Source organism: Ahaetulla prasina, chromosome 1, assembly GCF_028640845.1.
Source record: "Ahaetulla prasina isolate Xishuangbanna chromosome 1, ASM2864084v1, whole genome shotgun sequence".
Taxonomy (NCBI): Eukaryota; Metazoa; Chordata; class Lepidosauria; order Squamata; family Colubridae; genus Ahaetulla; species Ahaetulla prasina.
Window position 1 is genome coordinate 303,062,374 of NC_080539.1, and position 17,922 is coordinate 303,080,295.

At 37.2% G+C, this 17,922-nt stretch overlaps 1 protein-coding gene across 2 annotated transcripts in view; it reads left to right on the forward strand.

Moving 5' to 3' along the window:
- The window catches only part of UBR1 (ubiquitin protein ligase E3 component n-recognin 1), an 81,417-nt gene extending 63,869 nt beyond the window's left edge, over positions 1-17,548 (forward strand). Inside the window, exons 37-47 of one of the 2 annotated variants that reach the window (XM_058161982.1) lie at positions 870-966; positions 2,533-2,600; positions 2,963-3,119; positions 5,535-5,622; positions 8,262-8,395; positions 9,490-9,598; positions 11,317-11,373; positions 11,587-11,664; positions 13,322-13,492; positions 14,440-14,541; positions 16,424-17,548. In XM_058161982.1, coding sequence (XP_058017965.1) covers positions 870-966; positions 2,533-2,600; positions 2,963-3,119; positions 5,535-5,622; positions 8,262-8,395; positions 9,490-9,598; positions 11,317-11,373; positions 11,587-11,664; positions 13,322-13,492; positions 14,440-14,541; positions 16,424-16,565 — 1,203 coding nt within the window. In that variant the 3' untranslated portion in view covers positions 16,566-17,548. The remainder of the gene's footprint in view (positions 1-869; positions 967-2,532; positions 2,601-2,962; positions 3,120-5,534; positions 5,623-8,261; positions 8,396-9,489; positions 9,599-11,316; positions 11,374-11,586; positions 11,665-13,321; positions 13,493-14,439; positions 14,542-16,423) is intronic. The other variant, XM_058161981.1, reaches the window with a different exon arrangement.
- The last annotated feature ends 374 nt before the right edge of the window (positions 17,549-17,922 follow it).

The window sequence follows — 17,922 nt, forward strand, 5'->3', positions numbered from 1 at the left end:
AGCGGCGGAGAATGGACCTGGAAAGCAGGTTAGTGAAGGGTGCTTTGGGGGAAGCAAGGGAAGCTGGGCAGGAGCTGGAAAACAGGTGGCAAGGCGAACAAGGAGAAGCTTCGTCCTCCAACGCCTCACTTCATGGCCACGGCACCACCACCACTCCACCTTGTGTCAGCAGCAACAGACAAAATGGACACGTGGCTGGTTGTAGAGGCTCTTAAGTAGGGCTTACTTTAGGAGTAGGGCTTATATTCAATGCAGGTGAAAAAAATCGGGATAGGGCTTATTTTGGGGATAGGTCCTATTTTTGAGTAGCTGACCATAACCTAGTTGGATTTCAGTTCCAAAATTTATAGCAGTTTCTGTGGTGGCAGGAGAATGCTGCAGTCCTTATGTGGGTGTAATATAAGAGCAGTGGTGAATTCTTGCCTTAAGGGAAATCTTTCCACTTTCTACCTGGGTAATATACATTATTTTAAAAAGAGAGAAGCAGGTTCTAATCTAGAAATTAATAACTTAATAACTTAATAATTTACGTGTAGACTGCTGAAAGCCAAACATTTCAGTGTGCAATTTACCATCATCTTTCAGACAAAACAAATAATTATAAAATCAGAGGTGTTCACTATTCGCTAAACATATGTTCAAGTGCTAGAAATTTTTAAGCAGTTTTTTCAGATTGTACCTTGAATGTTTATTTTCTCAATTCACTAATATATAAATTCTTAGACAAGGGGAAGTAAGTCTTTCTCTGCATTTGCTACTGAGGTATAAACTGACCTAATTCTTCAGGCACTGAAGATAAGATTCTTTAAGGAAAAAGAATAAGAGAACAGTTTTGTTAAAACTTCTGTCTGTTTCTTCTTGCACTCTAGCACAGTGGTCTTAAAGCACTAATACAATTTGCAGCTGTTCAGAGGACTACAGTACCCCAACATGTGATCCAACAACATCTTGTACGTCTCCTAGGAGGTAATGCGTTTTTCATCACAAGATTTGGAAAATATTTAAAATCTTCTTCCAAATGTTTCTTTCCTAATTCAGTTGTGCATTTTGATAAATAGTTTAGATATAAGATATAAGCAAGCACATCTAGCATTACAAGACTTTAGATACCCCATTAGATCAAAATACATACACTTGTAAATGTTATCAACAGTCATCAATAACATCATGATAGTATCAAAGTTACAATTATGTAAATTGTCTCATTTTATGATGATATAATACATATATAAATATTTGCCTCTTGTTGACCCGTTCCTTCACAAAGGGATAATTGGCTAAATATCTAAGCAAGAACAACTTTCTCACTTTGAGATTAAATGTTAAAGAAATAGTTTGTTGGAGGCTTTTGTTGTGTTGAATTTTTTTCTGGAGCAGCAGTTGTTGGTGAGGAAGATAGAAAAGGAATACAAGTGGTTCTCAACTGATGGCCACAATTGAGCCCAAAACTTCTATTGCTTAGCAAGACATTTGTTAAACGAATTTTGTCCCATTTTACAATCTTTCATGCCACAGTTGCTAAGTGAATCACTGCAGTTGTTAAGTTAGTGACATGGTTTTTAAGTGAATCTGGCTTCCCCATTGACTTGGCTTTGTCAGAATGTCACAAACGGGAATCGATCACATGACACTGGGACACTGCAACTGTCATAAATATGAGTCAGTTGCCAAGGTCTGAAGTTTAATCACATGACCGTTGGGATGCTGCAATGGTCGTGTGAAAAACGGTCATTAGTCCGTTCAATGCCATTGTTACTTTGAACAGTCATTAAATGAAGTGTTGCAAGTTGAGGACTGCCTGTAAAAGCAGTGCAGATTTGCAGCTGAAATTTTCAGCTGCAAATTCAAGATAGGAAAGTAACCCAAACAAATGTCTAGGTGTAGTGCATTTATTTGATTATGAATTTGTTTTGTTTGCTCAAACCTTAGCAATTATCTTCAGGTTAGCTTTTTTTAGGCTTAAACTCATTCTTAGACAAATCTGTTCTTCTCCTTTGAAGTTTAATCCATCCTTTTCTTTAAATACATTTCTGTGTTTTTCCTTGCTGCTGTGTGCCTTAATAAACTCTTTAAGTACTATTTTAAACAGACAGGTTGTTGCCTCGAGGAGCTTATAACATTGAAAGGCACAGGCTGTTCCAGATTAATTATCAGTTGCAGGGCTTAAAATGACCTTGTGTTTCTTTGTTAACAGAAAGGGGAAGACATATTATTTTGCATTGGCCCTATAACCATCTTGGAGGGAAGGAGAAGATAGTGGCAGCAAATACTAGATAAAGGCTGTAACTGCTCTATCATGCCAGGTTATGCTGCTTGGGTTTTTGGAATATGTTATCATTTGTCTGGAGGAGTTAGAGACCTAAGGGAGGGTCATGACAATAATATAAACCAGGGGTCAGTTTTGCTGGCTAAAGAATTCTGCGAGTTGAAGTCCACAAGTCTTAAAGTTGCCAAGGTTGGAAACCCCTAATGTAAACAATGTATTTCGGTTTACTGTGCCATTTTCTGAAATGTCTTGTTTTGTTTTTGTAGTTGTTTTGCCCAATTTAAAAGTGGAAGACACACCATCTCTTTTAGATGTAGACCTCTTCCATGTTTTGGTAAGTGTATTGATGGCTTCTGCTAATATTAATATTCCTTATTTTTTGAAATTTACTGAGTAGATCCAATACAGGGTTTTTTCCCTCCTCTAGAATCGTATCTGTAACGGTTCTTTTATGTAGTTTTAAAAATAATACATTGAGTTGACATTTGTTTTCATTTGGACTTGATTTCAGTTTGTGTCTATATCCATCTTAACATTCATTAATTTAAAATGTGGTATCAGATCTCATGGTTTTGATTGTTCGGATGAGATTTATAGAACCTTTATTTTTAAAGCATATTTCATCATGTTGCATGCATAGCTGTTCTGGCATTTATTATGAAAGCCGAGTGAACCAATTTCTTGTTTTCTTTGTAGGTTGGATCTGTGTTATCATTTCCATCTTTGTATTGGGAGGATAATGTAGGCTTGCAACCTTCAGCTATCAGCTCAGCTTGCAATCAACTCTACCTCTTCCATTTGTTTACTATGGCACACATAACCCAAATTATTCTTACTACCACAGCAGATGAAGGTATATTTGGTTTTAATGGTTTTTAGATAATAGATTAAATTCTTTTGCCAAGGTTTTGTATTCTTTCCATTTATATGTATGTATGTATGTATGTATGTATGTGTGTGTGTGTGTGTGTGTATATATATATGTGTGTGTGTGTGTGTGTGTGTGTGTGTGTGTGTGTGTACTTCTGTGTGTTCCTGCCTACCTTCCCTAACCTAACAGTGCAAGAAAATCAATAGAGCCCAGAGGTCCATTGATCATATCCACTTTTCTCATAGTTCTGGCATTAGTGGCTGTAGACTTAGGCCTGAGAAAAATAGATTCATGTTCTGCCAACAGCTGTGAACAGAAGAGAGCATTCTGGTGAGGATAATATCATTGCACAAGATTCTTTAGTTTTTGATTTTCAGATGTATCTCCTGGGCAACCCATTTGTGCATTTGTTCCTTTTTCTCATGTTTGTTTCCCCACCCTAGTTATGAATGTACCAGTGGCTGTGCCTGGCTTAATTTAGTATATTGATATTAATCAATAAAATACAAAATTGTATAGGATGTGGGTACTTAAAGAGACTTTCCCCACTATCAGCTGACCTCTAGGCTTCCAGGATCAGTTGATCTCAGTAGACTGATCAGTTCTACAGGCTTTGATGCAGGTCTTACTTGCAGGTACTGTATTTTCTTTGTGTAATTGCATACTGTTTTCAGTATTACTGTTTGATTCAGAATTCTTTTAAAAGAAAAATGTGACATATGATTTAAATCAATAAATGATTATAGTAAATCAGTAAGGATGTTAATGCTTTGTATTCAATAAAAGATTGATATTGTAGCTAAAAGAACACTCATGCTCTATAATTTATTTAACAAATTTAAAGTCACACTGTATACACTGATCTATTTTGCTTAACTTTCTTGTTTATTGCAAACTGAATTTACTTAAATGTTAGTAATTTAATAGTGAATATATACCATATTTTTCAGACTATAAGATGCACTCCGACACCCCCTCCAGTGGGTAGAAATGTCTGTGCATCTTATAGTGCAAATGTTGCCGAAGCCCCGTCCACCCGCCGGCCCCCACCCTTCAGTCTCTGCCTCCCAGCAATTTGTCTCCTTGCAGCAAACAGTAAACAGCCTGCTCAGCTTCAGCACAGCCTGATTTAGCACAAGTAGCTGATTGGCAGTTAGATTGGCCTCCCGAAATACTGATGATCAGCTGTTCTAGGCTGTGGGGATCGCCACCGCCCATCACTGCTGCCTGACGATCGCCGCTGCCTGAAAGGTCAAAAATGGGACGTGTGGAGGCCAAAAGCAGGGCGCGCGGAGGCCGAAAATGGGCATGGAGGCGGCAGTGGGTGGCAGCAATCTCTGCAGCCTGGAACAAGTGATCACTGGTATTCCGGGAAATCGATCCAACCACCAATCAGCTGCTCGTGCTAAATCAGGCTTTTGCTGAAGTTGACTAGGCTGTTTGCTGCAAGGAGGCAAATTGCTGGGAGGCAGAAGCAGATTTTTTTTTTCTTGTTTTCCTCCCCAAAAGCTAGGTGCGTCTTATAGTCCGGAGCATCTTATAGTCTGAAAAATACAATAAGTATATATGTAGGGTTAGTTTTTTGATTGGTACAAAATAAATATGTTTTTGTGTAGGTATTTTCCAATGATTTTCCTTTTTTGCTTTTGCAAATTATTTTGGAAAGAGGTGAATTCTTTTACTATATGTTTGTCTTTCATGGACTGGAAGATAGGAATTAATTGGTACTTAGCAGTGTTATGGTTTTTAACCTGACCTGGATTGTGTGTATAGAGATGGAATGTATATGAATGATAATAACTGCCTACATCATTTTAACTGGGTTTTCAATTGGAATGCAGCATTGAATTTACTTTGGTTTCTTAACTATGGAGGAGCATAGTTCTGCTAGTTGGAATTCTTGGTATTTTTCAATATTTTGTTAAAATATTATTTTGGACTTGGGTGGCCCTCCTTTGCAGTTGTTCAGGTATTTCTTGGTAAACCAGAAGTTGTCCTTGGGATTGTGCTATTCAGTAACTAAACCATTGATCTATGATGTTCTGCTAGATTCAGTCATGTCTCCATGGCTGCATCTATGCAAAATCAATGCTTAGAGTGGGATGCCATCGATGTGCTGGTAGTTTCCAGCTCTGCTTCCCCTTGCCATTCAATTCCAAAAAGTAATATTTTCAAAATGCAAAAACTGATGAGTTGGATGAGAAAGAAAATATGGCATTAAATCCAGGCAAGATGGAGATGTTATTGGACAGGTCCCAGCTGGGGTGTTTTTTATTTTTATCTTTCACTGGATTCAAAGGTCATATTGGTACTATGATGATGATGCACCAGATACAAATGTTCAGAAATCAATCAGATTTGAGAGTAGTTATTAATTGCCAATAACGATCTTTTCAGATTGTTCCTCTGCTCAGATACTGAATGATAGTGAAGAAGCGCGTGCTGCTGAAGCTTTTTGCAAAGAAATTTGCAGATACACAAATCGGTAAGACAAATGTTGTATTGCATTTGTGTTTCACATTCTTTAAAAGAAGTGGGAAAAGGTTTCTTCAATTCAGAGGTTCACAATCAGTAATTTGCTTGTGACATTTACTAATACGTTGTACAAACGTATCAAGGAATAAATCTCATGGGGAATTGGAATTAGGGCAGAAACAAATTTAGAATAAAAAAAATTGGCTAGAAAATTTTATGTGGCTTGAAAATATAGTTTGCTTTTGGTTTTCTGATTGTAATTGTTAGTTTGCATAGGAGCCAATTTGCTCTAACAGTTAAAATATCAGGCTAGAAACCAGGAACGATGAAGTCTAGTCCTGCCTTAGGCATGAAAGCCAGCTAGATAAAATAGAAAATGTGGGTTAGACATCACCACCACCAGATGGATTTCTAACTGGCTGACCAACCGCACTCAACGTGTAGTCCTCAGTGGAACTGCATCCACATGGAGGGAAGTATGCAGGGGAGTACCCCAAGGTTCTGTTTTAGGCCCAGTACTCTTCAACATCTTCATCAATGACTTGGACAAGGTGATAGATGGGGAACTCATCAAATTTGCAGATGACACCAAGCTGGCAGGACACTCCAGAAGATAGGCTCAAAATACAGAAGGATCTTGACAGACTTGAACATTGGGCGCTATCTAACAAAATAAAATTCAACAGTGAAAAAAGTAAGGTTCTACATTTAGGCAAAAAACCCAAAATGCACAGGTACCGTATATGTGGTACCTTGCTCAATAGTAGTAACTGTGAGAGGGATCTTGGAGTCCTAGTGGACAACTATTTAGATATGAGCCAGCAGTGTGCAGCAGCTGCCAGAAAAGCCAACACAGTTCTGGGCTGCATAAACAGAGGGATAGAATCAAGAACACATGAAGTGTTAATACCATTTTATAATGCCTTGGTAAGGCCACAAGTGGAATATTGCATTCAGTTTTGGTTCCACGATGTAAAAAAGATGCTGAGACTCTAGAAAGAGTGCAGAAAAGAGCAACAAAGATGATTAGGGGACTGGAGACTAAAACATATGAAGAACGGTTGCAGGAACTGGGTATGTCTAGTTTAATGAAAAGAAGGACTAGGAGAGACATGATAGCAGTTTTCCAATATCTCAGGGGTTGCCACAAAGAAGAGGGAGTCAAACTATTTTCTAAAGCATCTGAGGGTAGAACAAGAAGCAATGGGTGAAAACTAATCAAGGAGAGAAGCAACTTAGAACTAAGGAGAAATTTCCTGACAGTTAGAACAATTAATAAGTGGAACAACTTGCCTGCAGAAGTTGTGAATGCTCCAATACTGGAAATTTTTAAGAAAATGTTGGATAACCATCTGTCTGAAGGGCTGTAGGGTTTCCTGCCTGGGCAGGGGGTTGGACTAGAAGACCTCCAAGGTTCCTTCCAACTCTGTTGTTGTTGTTGTTGTTGTTGTTGTTGTTGTTGTTGTTGTTGTTAGATGACTTTAGGCCGGTCAGTCACTCTCAGCGCAACTCACGTCATGGGGTTGTTACTGTAGGGAAAATAAGAGGAAGAAGGACTATTAGTATATTTGCTGCTTTGATTTATTTATAAAAATAAAAAGGATGTAAATAAACAGGGTCACAGTGACTCAGCTGTTAAGGCCCTGAGCTTGTCAGCTGGAAGGCCAACAATCTGGATTCAAAATCTGAGCGCCATGCAATGGGATAAGCTCCCATTCTGCCAATCTAGCAGTTTGAAAGCATGCAAATGCAAGTAGATTAATAGGTACCACTTTAGTGGGAAGATAACAGTTCCATATTTTCATGCTGGCCACATGATGACAGACATGTGTCTCAGATAATACTTGGCTGAGAATGGGGATGTGTACTGCTCCCTGACCAAGTCAAGGACAGGGAAAACCTTTATGAATAAATACCGTAAATACAATTGTATGCAATGATATAGTTTATTTTTGGCTTGGCTTTGTATCCTGCCTAAGTGGTCAACCACTTCATTAGGAAGGCAAGGTACTAGCTGTTTCAAACTGAGGGAAAATGGGCCAAACAAACTTTGATTGCCTAAATCATCTTTTAGATTAATCAGAGCACCATGACTGGAAGCAAATCTGATTTAATGCAATGTGGCCAAATTACTAGATTTGTTTATTGTTTTATAAGCACAGTTACCTCTCTCTGAGAAGGTTTATCTAAATAATTTAATAAAATAAATAACATTACTTTTGACAGAACCACACCTTTTTGGGCAGCAGTTAAAAGCATGAAGGGGAGAAAAGGTGATAAACAGAAAAAGGAAAGGAGAGCATAAAAATGCCTTTATAGCAATCTGCTTAGCAGCCCTTTTAATAACACTAACTAGTTGTACATTATTTGAATATAACTGGGTACTTCTAGAGTGAGATTAATTATTTCTGCCACTTTTCCATAAATATTCTCAAATATATATTTCTTGATGGAAAAAAAGATTTTTATTTTGGAGCATAGAAGATGAAGGAATACTTTTCAAGAAACGGCATCGCTGCTTTAGTGTGAGGGGTTTTTTTAATACATATTTTTCCACTATGCCCTGGTCATTTATTTTTAATCAGTTAGGATTTTAATCCAATTTCAAAATTTTGAAAATACTAAATCCATGCATTTGAATTGCTATAGTTGTTACAGCTTGCAAGTTCCAGGTTGGTATTTGTGGGATTGCATAAAGAAAGGCATCACCCCCTACCTCCGGTGCGCTGCTTTATTCTTCCATTATCTGCTGGCAGTACCTCCACCTGAAGAACTTTCATCTGGTAAGTACCTGGATAGGCTACCTCGTTAACTTTGAGGTAGAGCCAAGTTCAAGTTGGTCAGGAAACAAAATGCACTATTAAATATGGGTACAATTTAAATATCAGTTCACATCCATTACATTTTCAGTTTCAAGCAGTACTCTCCATTGAAAACCCCTCTTCTTAAAATATTGCTCTTCCCTGTTTTCTGGTAATTGCAATTATCATGAATATAAAAAGGGGGCAGTGTAATACTGATTATTATGGGGTTTTTTTCCCCCCAAAAAAGAAGTCACATTAAATTATAGAAACTCATGCTCTGTGCATTGAGCTCTTTCTGACTGGAGAACAAATACCGTATATACTCGAATATAAGCCGATCCGAGTATAAGCCGAGGTCCCCAATTTTACCCCAAAAAACTGGGGTAAACTGGGGACTCGAGTATAAGCCGAGGGTGGGAAATGAGGCAGCTACCGGTCGGGGAAACCCTCCCTCCCTCAGCCGAGAAGGCTGGCGGCTCCCCCGCCCCGCCCTCTCACTGCACCGGCAGGGCTTCCCCGCGCTAATGCAAAAGCCCGCCAAGTTTGCGCCATCCGGTATAATGTGAAAAAAAGAAAAAAAAAAACTCGAGTATAAGCCGTATATACTCGAGTATAAGCCGAGGGGACGTTTTTCAGCACAAAAAACGTGCTGAAAAACTCGGCTTATACTCGAGTATATACGGTAGTCCTAATTTCTTGTTAACTCTTCAGTATCCATTTGCTCTCTTAGAGGTAGAATTTCACAGCCTTTACAGAAATGATCAGCGTGGCAATTGGTTGTTATATAAGAAGCCTCTTGTTTTTCCCCAGTGTAAGAAGGCTGTTACAGCTTGAAGTTACAGTCACCAAGAAAATAAACCAGCAGCTCTGCTCATCTGTACAAGAACAAGAATCTTCGTGAATTCCTTATGTGCAGACTATTGTCTCATTCTGTTTGTTTACAGTATTTTTTATACTTATTCAATTGATGGACTGCATAGACTGCAGTTTCTGAATAGAGAAAGCTTTTATCCTAGGTGGTGTGATTAATATCTAATTATTATATCTAATATCTAAAATTATTCTTTTAACAGTTTCAGAGGAAGATCAGTTCAAGGCACTTTGTGATTATCTGTCTCTACCTACCAATCTCTTCATGCTTTTCCAAGAATATTGGAATATTGTAGAGCCCTTACTTCAAAGGTATTCTTTATTGATACAAAACAACAGCTAATATGCTATAACCAAACAAATAAACTGCATTATTAACAGATACACAACATGCTAAGATAACATATGGGTTCCCACAGTCCAGTGAACTACACGCTACTCATTCTCATTTTGTATATGTGTTAGGGAGCAGTCTGCCAATATAAATAGATTAACAAGTTTAGTATTTATTTAATCATATTTAATAATAATTAAATGTAAAGCAATTCTAAATAATTTTATGCATAATAATTGCTTATCTGTGATTTGGATTTGAAGAAGCTAAGCTCTCCTTTATCTTAGACTTTAGGAAAGCACTTTCAAGTTGCTGTTGGGATCCTCTTGGGAAAAATAGTTTATTCAGCCAGCTGTTCTGACTGGTGCATTTGTTTAGAAAAATCAAAAGTTAGTATCTATAAAAGTGCAAAATGATGAATAGGAAGAGCCAATCCTCAGTCTTGCTGTTAGCATAGGAGTTTCTCTTGGAGGCAGGAATGAAAACAGCTTGAATTGATTCCAAGGTGAGATTTGCAGACGTAAGAACAAAAAGATTAGAGGGATGGTGTGTGCGAAAGCTGATTTCAAGAACTAATAATGGAAAAGCCTGCTCTGCCGTGTGCTTGGGCACTGTTCTCTGCTCCCAGGGTTCCTCAGCATCTTGTGAGTCGTGCATTTAACTCTTCAAATATAAGTGTCTGAAATGTGTTTGTCAGGGTAAGATTCACATGTAGATGTCTAGAGATTCAGCAGTGTGACATGTTAAAAAGGCAAATGCACTGCTGGCTATGTCAGTAGAAAGAAGTAATTTCATTCTATATTGAGTGGTTCGATTCTGAGCAAGATATTTTTTAAAAGATTCTGAAAAATTGTGGCAAATACAGAAAAAAAGCCGTGAGGTTGATCAGAGAAAAGATGCTTAAGAGAAGAGCTTGAGATAAGTGGATAGGTTTACCTTGAGAAAACTTACTGAGGAGAGACATGATAGCAATTTCAACTACTCTAATGGGTGCCACACTGAATAAGACTAAAACTTTTTCCTTGCTGCCCCAAAGTGCCGTCCACAGAATAATTTTGTTATGTAAAATAAGACAGATTCCAGCTGAATGTTAGGAAAAGCTTTTTAATGGGATAGAGCAATTCAACATTGAACAAGATTCATGCTGTTCCCCTTTGCAGGATTTGTTCAAGGAACACCTGAGCAGGCATCTTTTGGGATGGTTTAATAGATTCCCAGGGGATGTAGTGGCTCAGTGGCTAAGACGCTGAGCTTGTTGATTGAAAGGTCAGCAGTTCAGCGGTTCGAATCCCTGGTGCCGCGTAATGGGGTGAGCTCCCATTACTTGTCCCAGCTTCTGCCAACCTAGCAATTCAGAAGAACGTAAAAAATGCAAGTAGGAAAATAGGGACCACCTTTGGAGGGAAGGTAACAGTGTTCCGCGCGCCTTTGGCATTTAGTCATGCCGGCCACATGACCACGGAGACGTCTTCGGACAGCGCTGGCTCTTCGGCTTTGAAACGGAGATGAGCACCACCCCCTAGAGTCTGGAACGATTAACATATATGTGCGAGGGGAACGTTTACCTTTACCTTAATAGATTCCTGCCTGAATAGGAAATTATACTCGGGGGTCTAAACATTTCTTCCATTTAGGATTATGTGTCTTTCACCTTGTTTTTGCTATTGACAAGACTGATAGAAAGTTTTTCAAACAGATGGTGCGCTGATCCGGCTGTGCTTTGCTTCTTAGAAGGAAAAAGTATTGCAATAAGGTAAGTTTCATTTTTTTGGCTTTACTTTTACACAATGTTTCTCAGTCTTGGCACTTTGAAGATCTATGGATTTCATACTGACTGGGGAATTCTGGGAGTTGAAGTCCACACATCTTCAAGTTGTAAAGGTTGAAAAACACTGCTCTAGCAGGTGACGCTTTGATACCTCTTTGAATCCTGGCTTACAGTAATTCTTTTTGTTTGAACAACTAGATATCCAAGAGAAAGAAATAAATTGATAGAGCTTCCAGAAGACTACAGCTCTCTTTTGAACCAAGGATCTCAATTTAGGTGAGAAATCTGCTGATTAGAAACACTTTATATTTCATTCAGCTGAATTAAGGATATTTAAAGAATCAATCTTTAAGCAGGCAACTTCATTATTTTTCTGCTTGCTATCAATTTAAGGATAAGGAGCTTTGTTTCATACTGGCAACTAACCCATACTCAAATTATCTTGGTGGAAAGCTTTCCAATAGGAAAACTTTCAAAAAGTGGTGATGGAATTATGCTTCCTCCTGAAGCTTTTCTCTACTTTTCTGCTAGACCTAAAGTCCTTAACAGTGCCCAGGTGTCCTGTCCCAGGCTAACTGGAATGTTATGTGGAAGCATTTTTATCAGTGTGGTGAGGGACTTTCTTGTGTCTTTCAACGTTGATAACTTGGCCTGCATGCAAGGCACTTTTTTCACATTTTCACATTTGCTGAGTAAAGAGTAATGCCCATTGAAACCTTTTCTAAAAACGCTTCCAAGTATTTTGAATTTTAGAGGTGTAGATGTTGATTGGAAATGGTTTTGCCACCTTTGCATCTGAGTAGATAAAAATAAATCTATTGTCTTTAAGTAAAAATGCCTGGCAGTTATTGCTGAACAGAGGTCTCACTTCACTGTATGCCAACAATGAAATTGTTGTGGCCTGCCAGCTGCCAGCAGAGCTGGAGGCAGACTAGGACGATGAGGAGGTTGGGGAGGAACTTGGGCCAGTTCTGGAGTCTGGGGAAGGCTTTTATGGATGCTCTGCATCAGATGCATAGATAGAGCCAGGGCCATTCAACATTTCCCAGCCACCGGAGAGACAGCTGCCTTCAGAGGCTGAGATGAGTGAGGAGGAAGAACAGCTGGGGCCTGTTCCAGATGCACATATGCGCAAAGCAGTTAGGAAAGTGAACAATGGAGGACAAGGAGTCGACTTGTGAAGCAAAGCACACGTGGAGCTGAATGGCCCCTTCCTGGCTGGGGAATAAATAGAAGGAAAGGGGATTGGTTGTCGTAGGAGACAACAGTTCGTATTTCTGGAGATTTTGCTCATTGTGTTTCCTGCATCAAAGACTGCTTGTCAGAACTTAATTTGCAGCCTTTTGGCTGGGAGCTCACAGCCTTGCAATTATAGCAAGGAACTGATAAGGTCTGTTACTGCTGTTAACTCCTTGCCTGGACTTTTCAGTGGGTGAATGCAATTAATTCACAAGAGGTAAATAAAGAGGGTTTTCGTGACAAGGAGTATGTTTCTTGCTTCTGCTAAGGCTGGGTCAGAACAATAATAGGAAACAAATCAACATTTGATATAGATAAATTTTCAATCCAGTTTCAGATTGAATTTTCAGGTTCTAATTTACGAGTTCCACATTTCTTTGTGAACACTCTAACATTTGAATATTAAAGCACACAGTGATTTCATATTTCTGAAACTGTCCCAAGGTATAAGCCTGTATTAATACAAAACTGTTTGCAACTAGTTAGTTTCCGTCTCCATTGTAGCTGATTTCTATTTACAGTGAAATATAACAATGCCAAAAAAAAATACTTTCTAATTATTACCTACTTTCTAATTGTACGAATATTAGCCATGAAATGGTGTTTGTTGATAATTTAGCACTATATAAGAGCACCTTTCAAAATAGCCACCTTGGTTCCAAATCTCATTGTCTAATTAACTTTACCTTTCCAGGTGCCCGCGATCGTCTGATGATGAAACCAAACATCCTGTCCTATGTTTGTTTTGTGGGGCTATGTTGTGTTCTCAAAATAGCTGCTGCCAGGTGCTAGTAAATGGAGAAGAGTTGGGGGCTTGCAATTCACATGCAGTTTCCTGTGGTGCTGGAGTTTGCATTTTTCTAAAGTAAGTGACAACTGGAAAATAAAGCTAATCTAAACTAATTGGGGCATGGTGATGGATTCCCAATTTTGTGCATGCCAGGTATATTGGAGAATAGCATTCATAATTTAGATGCCAGCTCAAGGAAAGAAGTGAGTAAAAATAATTGTTTTGCATTATTTTATTCATGGAAGGATAAGTGACCAGTTTGGATGGATTATAGTACAGTTGACAAGGGCCTCTGGTGGCTCAAAAAGACCCTGGTGGCTCAGCAGACTAAGTCTGTCTGTTATTGACACAGCTTGCAATTACTGCAAGTTCAAGTCCCACCAGGCCCAAGGTTGACTCAGCCTTCCATCCTTTATAAAATAGGTAAAATGAGGACCCAGATTGTTGGGGGCAATAAAAGTTGACTTTGTATATAATATACAAATGGATCAAGACTATTGCTTAACATAGTGTAAGCCGCCCTGAGTCTTCGGAGAAGGGCGGGATATAAATTCAAAAAAACAAAAAAAAACAAAGACTGGAATGATTCCTGAAATTGGATAATGTCTTCAGTAAAAAGGAATCTTAGAGCAATGTTTCTCAACCTTACCAACTTTAAGATATTCTCAAGCTGGCTGGGGAATTCTGGGAATTGAAGTCCAGATATTTTAAAAGTTGCTAAGGTTGAGAAACACTGCCTTACAGTATTCAGAGAAGATATCAGTGTTTATCAGGCGGGGGGGGGGGGAATTGCCCATGTCATAACTCTCCCCACTTAACAAAACTGTGATCCTTAGGAATAGTGGGACAGGTAGGTATGCTAGCTAGCAGAGAAAAATAACTTAGAAACTTTCTCCACAGACTTTCTTTAGATACGATCTTTGTTTGCACATTCTTAACATTTTGTACTAAGTTTGCCAGCAAATTTCTGCTAGTAGATTTCAGATTTTTTTTTAAAAAAAAATTCCTATTTTCTCCTTAAGAATCAGAGACTGCAGGGTTCTGCTGATTGGTGGGAAAAATAGAGGTTCTTTCTGTCCTGCGCCTTATCTAGATGAATATGGAGAAACCGATCCAAATCTAATGTAAGTTACTGTTTTCTTTTTATTTATTTATTTATTTTTTTGTAAACAAGTTTTATTAATTTTTTTTTCTTTCATCATACATATTTTATGAACAGAGTGTTGACCGGGTCACATCTTATAAATCTTATATATGTTTATTTTTATAATCTATTCCAATTTTCCCACTTTTTCCATATTCATCCCTTTTATATAATTTTTTATCACAAATTCATTATTTTTCACCATTTCTTATTATTTCAACTTCTATCATATTTTTCTCTTCCCCCCCCCCCCATACATTTTACATATTTCCAATTTCGGCCATAATATTCTTTTTCCATACTTCATTTTATCTTAATCTCTTCTTAATACATAATACATAAACAGTATCATTATCTGCCCTTTAATTCCTAATTTCTTACAATACCATCAATTAATTATCTTATTTCTCCATTTACAGAATATATTTCTCAAAATCCCCATTCCACTTTTTAACTATAAGCAATATACATCATCATATTCAATTCTTACATTGAAACCCTTTAACTTAATTGACCATCCACATTTTATCTTAATCTCTTCTTACTACCTAATACATAAACAATATCACTATCCACCTTTAATTCCTAATTTCTTACAATAACATCAGTTAATTATCTTATTTCTTCATTTACAGAATATATTTTTCAAAATCCCTATCCCACTTTTTAATATTTTAATTTTGTCTCTTAATTTAACTTGTCTTCATAATTAATCCAAATTACCATTTCATATTTCATCTGCTATTCTGTTTTACTATAAGCAATATACATCATCATATTCCATTCTTACATTAAAACACTTTAACTTAATTGACCATCCACAATCAATGATATTAATACAACTCCCTTCAATCTACTAATATATACCTTATTTCCCTTCCTTCTTTACACCATTCTTCCCCTCTTTAACTATTTTCTCTTGATCTCTCCAAAATTCCACTTCTTAATAATTTTCTCCTTTTATCCCATTCTCTTAACTTCTTTTCTTTCTTTTTAAATTTATTATATCTTTTCTCCTGGAAAGCTCCACTTTTCTCCCGGAAGCTCCACTTTCTCACTTTTAGATATATTACTCAAGTAATTCTCCCCAAGATTTCTTCTAATCTCTTTCCACTCTTTCCTTCTTTCCACTATTCTTCCCCTCTTTAACTATTTTCTCTTGATCTCTCCAAAATTCCACTTCTTAATAATTTTCTCCTTTTATCCCATTCTCTTAACTTCTTTTCTTTCTTTTTAAATTTATTATATCTTTTCTCCTGGAAAGCTCCACTTTTCTCCCGGAAGCTCCACTTTCTCACTTTTAGATATATTACTCAAGTAATTCTCCCCAAGATTTCTTCTAATCTCTTTCCACTCTTTCCTTCTTTTCCCTTTGATTGATTCTTTTTTGGGGGGAAGTTTTCTTTTTATTTTCTAAGAAGCTGTATCTTCAGTAGATACTAGCTTTTCCTCATACTTTTATTTAGATTAATTCCTACTGTGTCATAAAAGTGCCGGTAACATGTCACTTAATTTCCTGAGCAGTAGAGACTTGTTTGCTAGTGAAAATTTGAGGTTAGATTTGTGACTGATGCTGTTGCTCCTAAATATTTTTCTGTGAATTAACTAAAACTACCCAGTAGTAAGAACCCTTCAGCAGTGGAACCAATTACCTAGCAAGTTGGTGGGTTCCCCTGAGCCAAAGGGGACTGATAAACAGCATCTGTTGGAGATTTTTAACTGGTTGAATTAATTGGCCTCATTGGCCCCTTCCAAATGTATAATCCTTTTATGCTGGGAGATGTATCTGAGCAGATCAAATAAAATGCTGCTAAATATTATTTTTTAAACCCCAATAATTGTATTTTTATTTCTCTTTGAAGAAGAGGCAATCCTCTGCACCTGTCTCATGAAAGATACCGGAAGCTCCACTTGTTGTGGCGACAACATTGCATCATAGAAGAGATTGCTCGAAGCCAGGAAACTAATCACGTCTTTTTGGGATTTAATTGGCACCTTCTCTAAGTTTCAAGCTCTTTGAGACTAAACTGTCAAACCTTATTTGTAAAACACCAGACAAAGAATATGAAGAATCTTAGTTTAAGGAAAAACGACTAGCCCACATCTGCTTACTGAAACTTGTGGGCTTGAATTTGGTTAGAAAAAACAATGCATGCACACAACTTCCCAAATATGAATGCTGAATGATCAAAAGCAGAACTGTCTGGATCATCAGTAAACTGACCTTTTCCACTTATCCAAATTAAAAACAGTCAACAGTATTTTCATTCTTTTGCAGCAGCAGTTCTAAACATATAGTTTCAGTGCATCTGGATCTAAGAACAAAGGGATTTAATCTCCTCTTACCACATTAGTTGCTTCTGTTTCCTCTTTTAGTATAGCAGATCTCAAAATAAGTGTAATCTGTAACTGGCTTTGCCCGTGATTTACCTTTTGGTGCAGCATTATAACAACTTGAGGGTGAAGCACTACACAAAGTATAATAGCAAGGTATGCTGGAAAGGAAGTTAATATTTATTGTGAATCCTTTCAGAATGAGAATGTGTTAGTGCAGGTTAATTTGTTAATTCTGAGAGGTTCCAGTTAGCTTTAATGTATATCAAAAATTAAATGCTTTGCTCTTGGCCTATCCCAAAATGGGAAGGAACTGCACTGCAGGAAAACAGGAATGAAAAAAATCAATTTCTTATTGCAAGTAGTCTTTATTTGTATTGCCCAACAAATTTCAGACTAAATTAGATTTTAAGAGGGATTAAAAATCTATATTATACATTATAATTGAACAAAAATAACAAATACATTATTCAGAAGGTATCGTCATAACCTCATATCTACCACACATAGTCTAATAACATTTTTATACTGTAAACAACAAACATAACAATACTTCAAATAATTATATTTGTAAAATAGTAAGGTTATTCATAAAATAATTCATAAAGCAAAATCCATGCTAAAAGGAATCCTTAATATATGTACCAAATGTTATATTGTAATGTAAATTTAAACATTACCTACTTTCTTCTTTTAAAAATACAATAAAAAAATAAAAAAGGACAGCTTTTTTTCTGTTTGTGCCTCTAATACAAACTCAAATTTTTCTCACTGCCAGATAAAATGCCTACTGTCGACTTTCTGGTTAATGTTAATCTAAGTAATAAAAACATTAAATTAGTTCATAGGAATTTAAGGAATAGAAAAAGAGAAAGGAATATCACTATAAGGCCACCTAACTCAATATGGACTCTGGCATACAATTTTGGATGGGACATGAGCAGAAGTGGGTTTCAGCAGGTTCTGACCAGTTCTGGAGAACCGGTAGTGGAAATTTTGGGTAGTTTGGAGAACCGGTAGTAAAAAT